The sequence below is a fragment of the Cheilinus undulatus genome, linkage group 19 (assembly GCF_018320785.1).
Source record: "Cheilinus undulatus linkage group 19, ASM1832078v1, whole genome shotgun sequence".
Lineage (NCBI taxonomy): Eukaryota > Metazoa > Chordata > Actinopteri > Labriformes > Labridae > Cheilinus > Cheilinus undulatus.
The window spans coordinates 4,716,768-4,735,239 of NC_054883.1; the positions used below are offsets into that span (position 1 = coordinate 4,716,768).

Below are 18,472 nucleotides of genomic sequence, written 5' to 3' on the forward strand. Positions count from 1 at the left end.
TTGCCACTTTAAGCCCATTTTGCCACTTCTTTCTGTCACTCTTTACCGTTTTTGACACTTTTAACCTGCTTTTTTTCAGCTTTTTTGCCTCTTTTTGCCACTTCTTGCCCATTAAAGCTTCCGTTTGCAATAACATGCCACTTGTTGCCTATTTTTTCCCACCTTCTTTGAATTTTGTCCATTAAAGTCACTTTTCACTCATTTTTTGCAATGTTTTTGCCATTTTTAACTCATAATTTGTTCACTTCCTACCCATTTTTGCCACTTTTCTCCACGTGTTTGCCGTTTTTTGACCATTTTTGACACCTTTAACATATTTTAATTGCCACATTTCAACACTTAGACTGTAAATGTATTTTTCAACAATTTGGCTTTTTGGTTGAGCAGAGTTCAGTAACGCTGATTTAGGGTCTAAGGCAGAGTTACTCAACCCTGCTCAACCAAACTGTTGAAAAATACCTTTGCAAGAGCCAAAATCTTAGTGGTAAAAGTGGCAAAAATGGGTTAAAGTGGCAATAAAAATAAGTTAAAGGGGGAAAATGGTCAAAAAGCATGAAAAAGGGGCAAAGTAGGCATAAAATGCCAAAATCTGGGTGAAGATTGACCAACATGTGGAGAAACTGGTGAAAAAGTGGCTAAAGCGTGACAAAAAATGAGAAAAAATTAACTAAAATGGGCAAAAAGCAGCAAAGAGTGGCAAAAGTTGGGGGAAAAGTGGCAAAAGGCAGCTTACATGGGTGAAAGATGTCAGATAAAGCAAAAAAAAAAAGGTAAAAAAAAGCCAAAAGCTGGGGAAAAGGGGCAAAACCTGGAAAATAGTGGCAAAAAGTGGCAAGGAGTGGCGACAAGAAGTGACGAAAGTGGGCTTAAAAAAGTAAAAAAAAGATCAATAAACTGCAAATAAGGGCAAAAGATAAAGGTTGATAATGAAAGCCAACTGTATAGTTTGGAAACAAACTGATTAATGTGACTTGCAACGGATAATTTCTGAGGTCAACTTTCCCTTTTTGAGGTTTTCTGGGGGGCTAATACTTTAAATGAAGACATAAAAGAGCCACATGTGGCTCTAGAGCTCTGCTTTTTACAATTTTTTGCCACTTTTGACCCATTTAAGCTACCTTTTGTCATAAAATACCACTTTTTCCCTTCAATTTTTGCCCTTTTTTGCAATTTTTCTGCCCATTTGAGCTTCAGTTAGTGATTAAGTACCCCTTTTCCCCATTTTTCACCATGTTTGAAAGTTATTTTTCCCACTTTTTGCCCAACAACTACCTTTTGCCATTAAATACCACTAGTTTCCTATTTTTTTGTCTATTTTGCCACTTCTTTCAGCCACTTTTATCCCATTTTGCCCCTTTAAGCATCCTTTTCCCATTAAATACCACTAGTTTCCTTTTGTTTGGCCTTTTTTGTCCACTCTTGACTGCTTTTTGCCCATTTGAGTCACTTTTTACTCATTTTTTGCCTTGTTTTTGTCACTTTTGGACAATTCTTTGCCACCTGTAACTCATTTTTTGTCACTTTTCACCCATTTCTGCTACTTTGGGACTCTGTTCCACGTTTTCTCCCAATTTTTGCCCCTTTTCATCCCTCTTTGCTGCTTTTTGACCATATTTGCCATCTTTAACTTATTTTTATTGCGACTTTAAGCTGTTTTTGCCACTTTTCACCGCTTAGATCGTGGCTCTTGCAAAGGTATTTTTCAACAATTTGCTCTTTGGTTGAGCAGGGTTGAGTGTCGCTGCTCTAAATCAGACGTGCTCAGAGAAAATGCAGAGGCTGTAGTCATTTTGAGACTATCTTACTCCGCACCTCTAGGGGGAGCCAGAGAGTCCAGATGTTTGTCTCCCGTGCGTAGAGCCTCGTTGGTCAGACGCACCGTCTCTCTCCGTAGACCCTCCCACTAGCAGAAGAGTGACACGCCATTCAATTGCTGCCTGGCCCTTTGCTTGTAGCAAGCCGGAGGGAAGCTGTGAGCGTTTGTCGCACAGAGGGATAATAATAAAATCTAAGAAAAACTGACTGCACCTGCGCGTCGAACAGGTAAAGTTGGGTCGAATCATATCGACATGGGGATCCGGAAAAAGACCAACAAAAACCCGCCGGTGCTGAGCCATGAGTTTGTCATCCAGAACCATGCAGATATTGTTTCCTGTGTTGCTATGGTGTTCCTCCTCGGGCTCATTTTTGAGGTGAGTTCCGTCCACATGTTGACCGGGGTTTGATGCGGATCGGGCAGGGATGCTCCTCTGGTACCGGGGGGTTCACTCCTGGCTGAAAGGATGCCGAAGAACTCCCATCTGTTCTCGTAGAAACTGACATGGCTGTCTGATCTATTCTTCACTCCACTTCCTCCTGTAATCGAAAGTTTTCAGTGCACGATGGCATCGCTTTTGTTTTTAATCCGCAAGATTATCGACTCAGTCTGGTCGCCTCGCCAAGGCTGTTCATGAAGATCAATGAAAACTTTGTCTTTGTGAAAGTGACGTGAACTCGTGTCTACTCTCCATCTGGCTGCTTCCCATGTTGAAATCCATATTTCAGATCTCCCATCCGCAGGCCCGCGCATAAAAACTAAGTTTTCACGTGCTGCATTACCCGTGGACAGGTCTCTGCGGTGTACACCTTTGATAAAATGCATCGATCTTTAAGGCTACGACACGGAGCAACGGTGTACTTGGTTAGTTTATGCGTAGATGTGTTACGTGGCAATCATACAGCGTCTGAGAGGGCTGTCATCACACAAACCCGCTTACACCAGACCTCAAAGTTGTCCTTGGAGCGAGTTTGAAATGTAACTCGATGCCGCGGGCTAACGGCAGCTTTTAAACGACACGAGCGTGTCTGTTTGGCTCCAAGCTGGTCCACTTTTACTCACGTTTGTGTGTCATTTCACACATGCTTTATCCCGAGTAAAAACAGCGCCATTGGCGTCAAGCACGCGATGTTTTCAACGACTTCCTCTTTTCTGATAGGCCGAATAAAATACCTGACAAACGCCCGGACTATGCATTTAATATTAAAGTTAGCCTTAGCAGTTTAAAACATGACTGTTTAAAACACAGCAAGCTTCCATTACTTCTGTTAGTAGGTGAAATAGTTGTGCTAAATTAAGTCTTTTATTGTGAAGGAAACCTTAAATTTTCCTGCAAACTAGGGTAGTCAAGATACTAGCTTTTAAACTCTAAAAATATTAACACCTGTTACAGTTACATATAGGAACAAGAATCGATTCCTTTGGCATTCAGTGTTTGATAAATGTTTGTTTTTCATTCACCTACTAGAAATTGCAAATAAACTTCTCAGTTGTACGGAGGCCCAGACATGACATGGGCAAAAACAATTATATTGTGGCCACGATTAAAGCTATAAGAGACTCACGAAATACTAATTCATGGCCACAAAATACTAATTTGTGGTCACGATGTAGGTATAACGTGCACACGAAATACTAATTAATAATATTCATATCATTCTTGGACAGCTGGGTAAGCAAATCAAGCGCACCTTCTCTAAGTTCTGCAGTAGAGGCAGTAGAACGGCTAAAGCTACAGGATGGACAGGGAAAGTGTGATTAAATTTTATTTTAGGCTGGGAATGAGCTACAAAGACATTCTGAAAAGCCTGGCATTGCAAGGAACCATTATTACTGAGAGGAAATTAAACAGAATATTGAGAGCCAGGTTGCTTTGGACTCCAGGATAGGAAGGTGCACTCGATTTGCTTACCCAGCTGTCCAGGAATGATATCAGTATTATTAATTAGTATTTCGTATGCACATTATACCTACTTTTTGGCCACAAATTAGTATTTTGTGGCCACAATTTAGTTTGTCGTGGCCATGAGTTTGTACGTTGTGGCCATGAATTAGCATTTCGTGCACACGTTACAGTTATATTGTGGCCACAATTAAAATCTTTTTTTTATTTACCATGTTATGTCTGGGCCCCCGTACAGTTGCACAAATTAGTAGGCAACGTTTCAGTTCCAAGTTTTGCTTGAGCCCTCTTCTTTTGAAAATTATTACAGAGGACATGGGTTGGATCAGAGACGTAGTGCGTGGTTCCCAACCATGGGTCTGGGCACCCCTAGGGGGGCGCCAAAGATCTCAAGTTGGAACCATAGAACGTAGAAAGAACTAGAGAAAGCCTGTGTGACGTCAGCCGTCTGCTTACAATAGGCGGACTCCAACAGCTTTTGAAGCCAATCCGTGGGGGCCTCCGTATTGAAATCGCGATCTCAACCGAACTTTGGATCAACCTAGCGGCAGACAAAAGCCCGCCCACTGAGCTCGAAGAGCTAGAAGTGCGTATTCTCTATGGGGGCATAAAGTTAATACTCTGTATACTCACATATACCCTTCACTGCACCACTGGGCTGGATCTGGATCAGTGGTGGAGTAGGTTATCTGTCAACTGGAAGGTCGGTGTTTCCCAGTTCCTGTTGTCACATGTTGGTTTGTCCTCAGGCGACACAGTTAACTCTAAATTGCTCCCACTGCTGTGTCAGTGGCATGTGATTGTGCATGGATTGGATTAGTTAGTGCTGATGGCCCCTTTACATTGCAGCCTACACCATCAGTGTGTAATAGCATGCTCTACCTTTGAGAAAGCCCTTTAAGAAGCTAATGACAAGAAAAGAACCATACAAACTCATGTACATTTACAGTGGGCATTTATCAGATGTATTTCCATGTTTATTTTATTAACTAAAACTATGACTAAAATGTTAGTCAACCACTTTCTTTGCATGAGGAAAGCGAGCCTCAAAGACCACCTAAAAATAGATCTTTGTTGACTGAAACTTTGATAAATAGTAAGTTGTGGAGACTAAAATGCAATCACTTCAATGGACTGGAACAGGCAAAAATGTTTAAGTTTTCTTCGACTAACACTGGGTTACCATAAAGGGTAGAAATGACTAAATTGTGAGTACAACTCATGAACATTTTAATCTTTAGACTAAAGCTGAAATTAGGAATAGTTTCCAAAAATTAACAGGAATTTATTCTTAAACTATGGTTCTTTTCAGTAATATTGGACATTAAAATAGTGTTTCATCTTAAAACACCGGCTATCATAAAATATTTGAGTATGGAAGCATTTTACAAACGGACCTACAAGTCTTGTTTCATTTTTAATCTTTGATAAGATATTCCTTTATTAGTCCCACAAGGGGAAATTCCATTGATCTACTTCAGTTATACCATAATAAAATAATGTTGATTAATTGTGACCCATATGTTCATTTCCTAAAGAAAATATCTTTATCCTTTAAATTTTCCTCAGGAAACGAACACTTAAGGCGGCATCAGCAGTCCCTGTTTGAGTTGAGTTGCATTTATATTGTGTTTCTGGAATGGGGCATTATTACCGGCATTATGTTGTATCAGATATTAGCTTAAAAGTTCATCATCATTATTGTCGGTACGAACATTTCTTGAGATATTCACAATCCATATATTACACACAAATATTGGCTGTATGTATGATTAAGTTTGCAGTGTTTTATGCTGACTAACAGACCTACATGAGCTGAAGTCTTTTTCTCTTGTTAGCCTCAGTTCTTGAATTTGATTTTTTTCCTATGGACCGATATTTGTTTCTTTTCATGTTGGTTCATGTTGGTAGTCTAAGGCAGTGGTTCTCAGCCTTGGGGTCTGGAGACACTGAGAGGGGGTCTCCAGATGCCCAGAAAAATTAAGAATATTTTTTGAATTACACTTTTGCCACTTTTCACCAAATTTGCCCTGTTTCACCATTTTTTCCCACAAATTGTTAACATATTTTTACCATTTAACACATATTTTTGTCAGTTTTAAACCCTTTCCACTGTTTTTTTTCCACCTGTTTTTGCCACTTAAGCCTAATGATGCCTCTGATGACCCATTACTGCCACTATTAAACCCTTTCTACCACAATTAACACCCAATTTTTCACTTTCTAACCACATTTCACTATCTGATAGGCCCATATTTCCCAGTTTTACCAATTTTTGCCAATATTTTTCTTTCTCAATCAACCCTTTTTTGCCAGTTTTTTATAAATGTTTCATCCAATGTTGCAAAGTCCCACCCATTTTTGCCAATTTAAAGCAATTTCAGCCACTTTTTGACTCCCATTACTACTATGTATGGGCATTTTTGCCACTCTAACCCATTTTTGCCCCTTTTTTGTTATTGTTTGCAATTTTATCTCATTTTTGCAACTTCTAATCCATTTCTGCTTCTTTCAAAATCCAATTTCACCACCTTTTCCACATTTTTTTTTTGCCATTATTAAATGTCTGTCTGCGGGTCTGTCTGTCTGCTCCAAGGCAATGAGAATCAGGTTCACTCAGACTATCTCAAATCATGATGAAACACAACTGAATGGGTCATACAAGGGTTTTTAGTGTGTTTTAGGTTATTTCATTTAGCTTTAAACAATGAAAACATTTTTAAAAGGTGTGTAAGAGGCCTAAGAAGTAAAGTTTCAGGTGTCAGCTACATTTAAAAAACCTATCAATATTTGCTAAAATGAATTTGGAAATATTGGATTTTGGCAAAAATCTATTATCCCTATTGCTTTTTTCATACATGGCTTGTAAGATCTTGCCAATCTTTCTTTTTTCATTGTTACAAGACACAGAAATGCTAACGTAGAACTTTAAGAGCCTCTAAAACCCAGTTTACTTTGAAATAGATATTTGTACTCAAGTGACAGGTAGATTCACTCCATTATAGGCCTTGCTGTGAATCCTGTATGTCTTGTTCAACATTACGTCAGTATTAGGTGTTAATGGCTGCCATACCTTGTGTTTGTAGGCCATTTTTGCTAACATGTTTTCTGTTTACAGGTCACCTCCAAGTTTGCAGTGTTATTCATAACAGTCCAGTACAATGTCACCATATCAACAAACGGTAAGTTTAACTTTAAATGCAGATGATACCCCGCTGTGAATTCTAATAAATACTGCACGTTTTGGCTCCAGTGCACCGTCATCTCTGAGTTTCTGTCTGTCTGGAAGCCTCTCATTTGGATTCTGGAGCGGCACTTGTGCGGCCTAACACAAAACCCATTTGAGAGCTTCTTTTTTTTTTCCCCTCTGTGGAGCTATATTTAGTCTGCCTGATTTATAAAGTTCTCTTGTGGCAATGTTGAATTTGGGCTGAGGTGTAATGTAGGCCTCTCGATTCAAGTGCTGCTCGTTTCAAGGTTAATTTCTTTGTTAACTTCTGAAAGCATTTAGAGAAAGTTTGACCTCTGAGCTTTTTTTGGCAGTGAGCTACTGATTCAGTTCTTATCTGAGAGACCTTGCTGCCTACCTCGCTCTGTAACTTATTTACAGCATGAATCAAATCAGACAAATAAACAGCACCTGAATCTCTCTGTAGAAGGACAAATTCAATAACAGAGTGATACTTTCTCTGTCTGTGCTGACTTTTACAAATGATCTAGATAAATGTAGTTTTCAACAGGAGAGCTTTGTATCTGTGAGTGTGCTCAAACAGTTTATGACTGGAATTTTTAATGTTGTGTAAGTCTGCCCAGCTGAGACTCCATAATCCAGACACCTCACCTAAGGAATTAAGGTTATTAAGCCTGTGAATCACTTGACTGAACTGAGTTTTATGCCTCTGCAGTTCATTCTGAGCATCAAAACCTGCATAAACTGTGTGTTCTGAAAATAAAAGCAACTAAATCCTGATAGAAGCAGATTATTTTCATAATGATAGTCATTTTTTACCCACAGAGGGCCCAGAGGAGACGGCTGTGAACCACTTCCACCACGGCATCAAAGACCTCGCCACCATCTTCTTCTACATGTTGGTCGCCATCATCATGCACGCCATCATCCAGGAGTATGTGCTTGATGTAAGTTTGACTCGCTCAAGCGTGCTCAGTATAACATCTGCAAACAGTGATGTGTTATTTATTGTTGCTTATTTTTGGGGGCAGAAAATCAACAGGAAGAAGCACTTCTCCAAAACGAAGCACAGCAAGTTCAACGAGTCAGGGCAGCTCAGCGCTTTCTACTTGTTCTCCTTTGGCTGGGGCGCTAGCATCCTTCTTTCAGTACGTATCTACATTTACCTGTTTATTTTGTCTGCATACTTTTTAAAGAATAAAAACTGGAATCTAAAGCTCCCATTAGAATGATGCCTCTATATGACTTTCAAAGTAAACAGGATCATCAGCATAGAGATAAACTTTTTAATACAGGGCCTATAAAAGGTATCCCCCTCCTCGGATATTTGACCCTTTTATTGATTCTCTAAATCAGTCATGATTAACATAATTTGGCTTTTTTGACCAAAACAAAAAACCCCTCTTAAATGTCAACGTGAAAACAGATTTCTACAAAAAAATGTCAATTAAATTCGAGACACAGGTGTGTTTATACTACAGTCACTAGAGACACATTTACTGCACTAAAGTAATTCCCATTTCACTAAGGTGAGACTACTACCACAATACACTCGACCTTTGTTGAATTAAGTCCTTTAAAGGGGGTGAATATTTATCTAATCACTTACTTTACCTTATATATTGACATTACTTTGTGGAAATCTAGTTTCACTTCAATATTTAGGAGTTGTTTTTTTTTTAATCTCTCTAACGTCGGGGCTTTAACAGAGCTTTAAACTGTTTGTTTGTTCTTAGGAAAACTTCCTGTCCAATCCCGTCACCTTATGGGAGGATTATCCTCATACACTGATGCCGTAAGTTTTTTTTTAGTTGATTTTTTTGTGGTTTAATAGGCAAAAAATCCCTCTTTCATATGTCTAAACTTAATTTTGTAAAAGATCTAAATCAACACTTTTGTTTTGGTAATCCCTCAGATTCCAGATGAAATTCTACTACATTTGTCAGCTGAGCTACTGGTTGCACTCTCTCCCTGAGCTGTATTTCCAAAAGACAAAGAAGGTAAGTGTGTGTAGTTTTATAGTGTAGCACCCTGAGGCCTTTTCCTGTTTGACTTCCTTGGTTATGCTGCATTGTTTCAAAGATTGATACTCTCCTCGCCTGATTCTGCATGCAGAGCCACCCTGCTGTAAATATTTTGACCTCCCCCTACTTTGTGTTTACGGTTTAGGAGGATATTCCTCGCCAGCTTGTGTACATTTTCCTCTACCTGGTCCACATCGCCGGCGCCTACATTCTGAAGTAAGAACGGTCACTCTTGAAAGAATTATAAAACAGACTGCAGGATAGACTGTCCCGCTGCTCTGTCCCTGTCCACAGTAATGAAGTGATTTCTTGTGTCTTTCAGTCTGAACCGCCTGGGTCTGGTCCTGCTCGTGTTGCACTACTTTATCGAGCTGCTGTTCCACGTTTCCCGCCTCATCTACTTCAGCAATGAGAACAGACAGACGGGGTCAGTCCTTGTGTGCAGAATCAGTGATTTCAGATTGTTGGCGTGATTTTTCTTAAATTTAAGTCAGAAACACTTTATTTTAGTAGGCCTCTACTCTACAGATGTAAGTGGTAATTATCTTGTAATTTCTCAAGAATAAGGTGGTAACTCCACTGCAGTAAGTTGGTATTTTACCAAGTAACTCACATTTATGGGGATATTAAAGGGGACATATTTTACCCTTTAAGACAAGTTTAGATGGGTCTCAGAGGTCCCCAAAACATGCCTGCTGAATAAACACTCCAGTTTGGATTTTCACATGTCTAAAAATCCCTCTGTTTCAACCCTGTTAAGAACGAGCTGTTTCTGTGTCTGTGGCTTTAAATGTTAATGAGCTGTCTGACTCCGCCCCTCTCCAAAAATGGATGTGGCTTAATGGATGTGGCTCTCCTGATCCTCCTCTCAGCTGGCGGCTGAGAGGAGGATCAGGAGAGGAGGGCTGAAGTTTCTTCCAAGCTGGGAGGGCCAACTGATCCTGGGGGTGGGGCTAACTCTCCTCATGACATCATGAGGGGAAATTCTGAGAACAGCTTGTTTCAGCACACATTTTTTGAAAGGTGAAGAAAGTGAGGGGGGATGAATTTTTCTGGTCCTTGAGGGTATTGTGGAAAGGCCAGGGCCACATATTTTTGTTAGAAAAGCCTGAAAACGTGATTTTTGCATAATATGTCCCCTTTAAAGAAATATTGACCTGTACTTACGTATTAATTATCGAGTGATTCCTTGTAATATTGTGGCAATTTCCTGGTAAGTAGGTGGTATTTTACGCTTACCCCTAACCTTCAAAATAACATAAAAACTTTTCAGGAAAGACTTCAATTTAGTGGACCAAAATAAAGAAATTACCTGGGAATTATTAAGCAACTTATATAGAAAATACTCACCTTGTCTAAGGTTAGCATCAAATACCAGAGAATCTCCACAATACTACAAGGAATTACTCAATAACTAATATATTATTACTAGTTAAATACTTCTGTAATATTACTGAGTTATTACTTGATAATATGCCAAATTATTACTATGTGATTAAACCTTATTATTAAGAATATTATGGCCCACTAAAATAAAGTGCTACCTTTAAGTCTTACCCACTAAAAATGTCTTATTTCTAAGCCTTAAATGGTAAATAAATTTGTGGTAATCCTTCTTGCTCCACAGTTTCACCATATGGGCTGTATTGTTTGTCCTTGGACGGCTGCTCACTCTGTCCCTGTCTGTCCTAACCGTGGGCTTTGGCCTCGCCAACGCTGAGAATCAAGGCTTTGACTGGGCGGCAGGAAACTTCAACGTTATTTTCATTCGGTAAGAGCCAGCTGAGCACTAGATGTGGTGTCAGTGTTGGAAACAGCTCTAGATGTCTACGACTTAATTCCAACAATTTTAAAGCAGCTCAAATACAGTTATGATATCGATGACATCGAAAACTTTTTAAAAATTGTAATTTTGTTGATGTGAATGAAGAAAGGAAGATGGAAATGATACTTTGAACAGCATTTCTCCTAAATTTCATTATAGCAGTGGGTCAAAGGTCAATGCAAAGATATCATTTCAATGTATTCTTTACCCCAAAAAAATCCTAACAGCGTTGTGCTGACTTTGAGAAGGTCTCTAGACATAAATAACTGCAGTCTATCTAAAAATGGATCCCCATGAGGATTGTGGTCACCATTGACAAGATGTTCAGTAGTCACAGTTGTTCTGTATCGATCTGAAGATCAAATAAATGAACAAAATTGAGTAATTGTGTTTATTTTAGCATTGAAAGAGTGATGAAAAATGATTTACTGACATTTCTCCAAAATCATACTCCACTACACCAAGATGTTACTTTAACACAGTGGTTCCCAAAGTGGGGTCGGGACCCCTGGGGGGTCATGAGACAGTGAAAGGGGGTCGTTGGATGCTCTCCATAAAACAAAGAGAAACATCATATGATTAAGAATCATCAATTGTATCTATTGTTTAAAAAAAAAACATTGTTAAATTGAGTTTAAATTAAAATCAAATTTTACTTAAGTGATATTTGTGCTTAAATGTGAGTAAAAGTTTTAAAAACTACCTTAAATGCCAGTGTTTTACATGAGGCTCTGTGCAATATCATGTGCTTTATCCCCCTCAAGGGAAGATGGGGGTCCCAGATCTCTGATGCAGTTTTTTGGGGTCACAGGCTGCAAAGTTTGGGAACTCCTGCTTTAACACATTTTATTTTTCAGACATTTTTCATAAATACAGCACTTCATGAGCTGTGGGATGTTGAAGCTAAGGGTCAGTGATACTATAAATCAGTGGTTCTCAACTGGTGGGTCTTAGGGTTGCGACTAGGAGTCCTGAAGTCCTTATTGTACATGCATCAATACCTTTTATTTTGCCCTGTTTTACTGTGAAATTGGGTGAATTTAAATGTTTGATCAGTATTTCAACTACTTTATCTCTTTTCCTTGCAATAAATGGCTTCTTTTCCCATGATAATGAAGTAAATTCACAAGTTCTCTGGAAAACTGGCAATGATTGACACATAATGATGGGGAAAGAGGGTATAAAATTTATCAGTTCTGTTCCTTTTCTTTTTATATCAGGTGTTTTGGTCCGATCATGCTTCAAACTGCAACATATTCAATTAACTAAACATGCGTTGTTGAAAATGTTTCGGAAACTTGGGTTGTGATCTGCCGTAGGACAGGCTGGTGAGAACGACTGCTATAAATGGTGCTTCTTCACAGATGACCACAGTGACGCACTCATCAGTTACCCAGTCCTTTTAACAGAGATGTTTACGAGCTAACACTTAATGTGTGAATAATCTTTTTTTGTAGCAGATTTCCCGTCTGGAGGTGATCTGAACGTAGACGTCATTTTAATATCTACGTTGAAAAAACTTTGTAATTTGTTTTTAACCTCTTTTCAGTGTAAAATTGGATTAGTTTGTTTGATCTGAAAATGTGCCTCATTTGATTCTGATTGTTTAATTCCTGATTGTCAAAAACCAAAGAAAACACCAGTGTTTGAAAGAATAATGTAGCCAAACGCTGACCCTGATAGCATTGGTTTTTATATATATTACTTCTTTATAACTAACTGTATAAATATTTGCTAGAAGTCACCTCTCTTGAAATACCTTTGGACACCTTTTCTTGAATATTTGACCTTGGAATAAATGGCAACTGTTGCTCTCTTAGGTTGCACCAGAGTGACTTCTTCAGTTCAATTTTTTTTTTAAAAATCACTGTGTCATCTTTTTAATAGAGTTTGAATAATAAACAATAGATAACATTGGTTACTGGCATCTTTGCTTTCCATAATATGTTTCAACAGGTTGATGTTTGTCAACGGGACGAGCATCAACCAATAGCATTGCAGCATCCATGATATTTGTGTCTAGTTTTAAGCACCATGACTTGCATGCACACGTCTGTATTAACCTTTTTAATGACCGGCTCTCTCCCCTCTCCATCAGGATAACTGTCCTGGCAGCCATCTGCCTCACTCAGGCTTTCATGATGTGGAAATTTATCAACTTCCAGCTGCGTCGATGGAGAGAGCACGCCCAGGCTCAGAGCTTGAAAAAGAAACAGCTTCCTTCCAAGAGCAAATCAAAGAAAGACAAAGGTGAATTTAAAGTCTATACTCAAATAATTCATTAAAAAAGAGAACAAATGAGGCTGCTTGAATGTAACAGACAAAAGTCAAACAGAAAAGCCAACAAAGAACAAACAGAGAATCCTCATGTTTCCTCTGATAGAATGCTGTTTAATGAGTAACTTTACATCATAATTGTGTAAAATGAAACTATCTGTGATGTTTTTTGTCTTCCAGCCAATGGAGTAAATGGAGTAAACTCTCACGGAGCTGATTCACCGAGAGCAAGAAAAGAGAAGTCATCATAAACACATTCATCCCCTTCAAAGATCCAACGCCCCCACCAGCTCCCGTGGCTACGTCCACCTGTTAGCTCCTCCTCCTTCTCCTCCACCAACACGATTTGCATTTCAAGCTCCCCACACAGAACTGACTGACCTCTTCCCAGCTGGACTCCAAGGCCCAGAATGCATTTAGCTTTACTTGCCGCTACTCGTCCAGCACGCCTTGATTTAAGAATCATTGCTCTGCTGTGCCATTTTTCAGACTAATTCAGAAATAAACTTTGAAAAAAAAATAAGACCTTATTTAAGAAGTGCCTATTGATACGGATTGTTTTGTACAGGGTGTGTAATTTTAAGAATTCAGGAATGACGATGTCAGTGTTTCATATTTCTCCTAAGTCAGGTCATTCATGCTCTTACTAAATAATATGGATCTTTTATTTCCCCCTTGTATTCTGCCTGCTTTCCTTTTCTTTGCAGTTAATTCCTTTTGAGTGATTTTCAAATAGGTTCATAAATTTCCTTACAGCTCTTACTTTCCCATGAGTGAAAGAGTTTTGCTATAATCTTCACCTTTATGACAGCTGGTTTGAACCCCCAGACTGTTAAAAAAAACATCCATCCATAAACGGATTGAGCAGAGAAAAAGAAGAAGACCTTGCACTGTAATGATGTAAGTAGATTGACAGTTTAGCACTCTAACCTGCTCTGTAGCGCGATGTAGCATTTCATTATTGGGAAGCAGTGCAGCTTTTGTGACTACAAAACATTTTAATCTACTCCAGTTCTGCCAATGACACGTCAATGTTAAGAGAAAATGACTAAACTTCCCTCTTGTTTTGTTCGTTTGATTTGCTGTCTTGTGTGATCCCTCATCCTTTTCAGTAGAATTGGTTGTATTTTTATCATTACATATTACAGCTGGCATTAAAAATGTCCACAACAACATTTTGATGTAAAAGCACAGACTGATAATAGAAGAAAAACAAATATTTTTGTTGCACCACCCCCCCTGGACTGTGCCAAATGAACCTGATTGACTGTTGATGTCTGCCTTTTACTTACATGCCATAAAACGAATTTACAAAGCTACGGAGTGAAGTCGTGAGCATCAATCACCAGGGTAACGCTGGCTTATTCCAAAGAAAAAATAAAAGTACGTGGAGGTTCATAGCAGTGAGTCACGGCAGAGTAGCAGCAGTGTGAGTGGCTTTCTCAACGTGCTCTGAGGGTTTGTTAATTTAACCAGGAGATACAAAAATCTCCTTTACAAGAGAAGAAGTTCCACAAATACGAAAAACAAGAGACCATAACAAGTCAAGGTTACGTTCATAAGCAGCATTCAGCAGTAAACATGCATGCTGGTCAGATGTTCTCTGTTTGTAAAGGTTAATACACTTGAGTCTAAGGCAGTGGTTCTCAACCTTTTAGGCCCGTGACCCCCAGAGTAAAGGTGCCAGAGCCCGGGACCCCAAATGTACTTGAGGGTGGTTAAACAGCCATGAACATTCAAGATTAGACAAGGCTGGCCATTAGGGGGGATAAAGGGGAAGGTTTCTGGGACCCAGCCAAACTGGGGGCCCATGGAGGTCAGTAAAACCATGGTCCATTGTGAAGTGAAGCTGTGAAAACCATATTTTATATTTGACCTGAATAATAACCACTCTTATCAAAGAAATAGGTATCTTTATTTATTCCTTTGTGTAGTGAATAGCCTTCTTTAAATGAAAATAATTTCTCTTAAAAACAATTAAAATGGGTTGAAAATAGCTAAAATTGGCTAATAATAGCAAAAATGGTGTAAAAGGTGATGAAATTGAATTTTTAAAGAACATAAATGGGTTAAAAGCAGCAAAAATAATGAAAAATGGGTTTAAGTGGCAAAAACAGGCACAAAAAGTAGTGAAAGGGGATTAAAAATGGTGAAATGGCTTTTTAAGTTAAGAAAACTGGTGGATAATAGGTGGAATGGGATGAAGAATTGATTTAAATTGGCAAACATGGATTAACTGGTTAAAATGGGCAAAAAGAGGTGTAAAAAGTGGTCAATACAGGCAATTATGGGTCAACAGAGGCAACATCAGGTAGAAAGAGGCAAGCATTGGTTTAAAAGTGGCAAAAACAGGCAGAAAAGGGTGATGGAAAGGGTTTAAATGGACAAAAATGGGGTTTAAGTGGCAAAAGTGTTCTAAAATTGGTGTCAAAAAGTGATGAAAAAGGATTAACATTTGGTTAAACTGGTGTAAAGTGGCAATGATGTACTTTAAAAAATATTCTTAGTGTTTTTAAGGAATCTGGTGACCCCCTCTCAAGGTCTCCAAAAGGGTGAGAATCACTGGTCTAAGGTGACCCCCATAGCTCAGACCAAGAAGATGGCGTAAAACCACTGAAAGCTCTTTCACCAAAGACTGAATTTAAAGAATTTCATTCATAAAAGATCCATGACAATAAAGATGAAAGTTACTAACTAGGTTTGGAATCAATGCCAGACGTAAATAGAATGGCAGTTTATGTTAAATGGCTTTACAAGTAAAAATGCACCAACGCTCCAACCAAACAGCTTTCTCATAGAAGACACTGATGGGTGCAAAACCCCGGAAAAAAGACAAATCCCACAGCAGCACGAGACACCGAGCCAAATATTCTCAGCCACAATGATGTATCCTGCAAGTAAAGAGTATCACCATGACCCCTGAGGGTTCAAGTTTTATTGAATGAAGAGCTTTATAAGCTGCAATTTGTTCTACTGATAAAGGCTTATTTTTAATACAAGAGCCCAAAGTCACAGATTTTTCATTTTCACTGGAGCCACAAGGGACAGAGCTGTTATCCACTAAGAAAAATATTTGTCCAAGCAACAATGAAACTCTTGAATTACTTACAAAAGTGCAGCCAGTTAATGGTGGCAATGTCATTATTCACTGCCGTAAAACCAAAGTGGGATCAGTAATTCAAAATGAGATTATGAAACCCGTAGCTTTCCTCTTTGGAAAATAAAGTTCAACAAGTCACTTCTACAAAACCCTTTCTGCAAATGTCATTCTGTTAACTTATTACTTATTTGTAACTTTTATGTCCTTGTAGAAAGGGAAGATGTCCTTTCCATACTCTCTGTTATGAAATTTAGAGCATAAGGTGTAGATACCTTATGGTATTCATACTCTGCTTGATAATAGCCTAGAACTGGCACCAGTGTTCATTTCCTCAACTACAACTCTGACTTAAAATGTTCACTGACAGCCTTTTTTTCCATAACAAAAACTAGACTAAAACTAACAAAAATAGATCTGTGATGACTAAAACTGACAAAAACTAAGTTTAGTTTTGTCAAGATGACTAAAACTAGACTAAAATATAATGTAGTTTTCATCAGACATTCAAAATCCCATGATATTTCTCCACTGTGGGTAAATCTGTCAAAAACAATGCAGCTGTAGCTCTCCTTCCTGTCAGCTGTAGAAAGCAGGGACCCCAGGTTAGACAGAGTGCAGAAAACACACCACCATGATCTGGTACCAGATTTAGGCAACAAAATAAATGCTTGGACTAAAAGGAAAGACGAAAATGTGAGGACTTTTTATGGACTAAAACTAGACTAAAATGTCTTGAGTCTTCGTCAACTATAACTAAAAAGGGTAGAAATGTCTAAAATGTAACTGAAACTAAAAGACATTTGGTCTAAAGACTAAGATTGAGACTACAAATTAAAAATAGCTGCCTAAATTAACACTGAGTGGGACCCTGAGGTGCTGAAAGAGAGTCTCAGATGCTTTCCAAAAAAAAAAAAGAAAAAAACAAAAATTTGAATTTTAAAGGGGACATATTTTACCCCTTTAAGACACGTTTATATTGCTCTCAGAAGTCCCTAAAACATGCCTGTGAAGTTTGTTGATGAAAAAACACTCCAGTGTTAGATTTTTGTATGTTTAAAAACCCCTCCGTTTCAGCCCTGCTCAGAACGAGCTGTTTCTGTGTCTGTGGCTTTAAATGTTAATCAGCTGTCTGACTCCGCCCCTCTCAGGATATGGATGTGCCATAATGGATGTGACTCTCCTGATCAGGAGCAGAGGGCAGAAATTTCTTTCTGATTTTGGAGGGGGATTATGGACAGGCCAAGAGCACATTTTTTTGTTAGAAAAGCCTGAAAAGGTGTATTTTGCATTATATATGACCTTTAAATGATCTTAAGTCATATATTTTACCTGTTATAGTAACAAATATCTTCAAAGTGAGTTTAATTTGAATTAAACCATACTAATTTAGTGAGATTTGTGCTTAAATGTAACTCATGTGTACATAAACTCCCTAAATGTAGGTTTATTCATGATGCAATATCATACGCTTGAACCACCTCCTGGGACGGTGGGGACCCCCACTCTCTGACACTGTTATTGTGGGGGTCACAGGCTGAAACGTTTGGGAACCCTTGGCCTAGATACCAAGGTTGATCTGTAAAATAACATTTCTTTTGTCGTGTTCCCCAAGTCACACATTTTAGGATGGAAATTTTCTTTAAGTGATGTAAAGTTCTAGAAATAAAGACTATACTTGAGTTACTTTAATACTTTAACATCAACATACAACCACTGGCGATGCAGACGGGGGGTGTTGCCCCCTTGGTGCCCTATTTCTGGAGAAATTGCTACAAAAGTGCCCCCACTGATGCCCCTAAGAGCCTTCTTTGGTGCCTTCTGAGTGGGCAAAAGTTAACAAAGTTCCTCTTAAATGTTCTTTTAGTGGAAAACAAATTGTCAAATTGATTCTCAGGTGCCTTCTCTGTGGACAACATTTACAATTTACCCTCTTAAGTGCCCATCAACCAGACAAAATTTTACCAAGTGCCTCTGAAGGGCTGTCTTAGTGAAAAAGTAGAGAACCTTCCCTCTTGAGTGCCCTCTGAGTGGACAAAATCTGACAACTTATGTCCACTCGGAGGGCACTTCAGGGGGTAAAGTGCCCTGTTTAATCATGTATTGTCCATTTAAATGGACAATGCATGATTAATCGCCCTCCAAGCGGATCCTTCCTGTGGACAATAAGTGACAAAGAGCCCTCCAGGGTTTCCTTCCAGCTGGCAGGTTGTCGTCTCAGTGAATGAAACCTGAGAAGGCACGTGGAGAAAATGCAATTAATACTACAACTTCCTGGATTGAAAGTTCATTTTCACTAACATCCTCCCTTGTGTATCTTTGTGAAATAAATGCTTTAAG

The 18,472-nt window shown here is 38.8% G+C and overlaps 1 protein-coding gene across 1 annotated transcript; it reads left to right on the plus strand.

The window, feature by feature from the left end:
- Positions 1-1,907: 1,907 nt before the first annotated feature.
- Positions 1,908-14,354, plus strand: tram1 (translocation associated membrane protein 1). The gene is made up of 11 exons (XM_041814466.1): positions 1,908-2,192; positions 6,838-6,901; positions 7,735-7,856; positions 7,941-8,057; positions 8,646-8,704; positions 8,825-8,909; positions 9,079-9,149; positions 9,256-9,360; positions 10,561-10,704; positions 12,857-13,008; positions 13,216-14,354. Exons 1-11 carry the CDS (start codon positions 2,070-2,072, stop codon positions 13,284-13,286), a joined length of 1,113 nt encoding a protein of 370 aa, XP_041670400.1. The 5' UTR covers positions 1,908-2,069; the 3' UTR covers positions 13,287-14,354.
- The last annotated feature ends 4,118 nt before the right edge of the window (positions 14,355-18,472 follow it).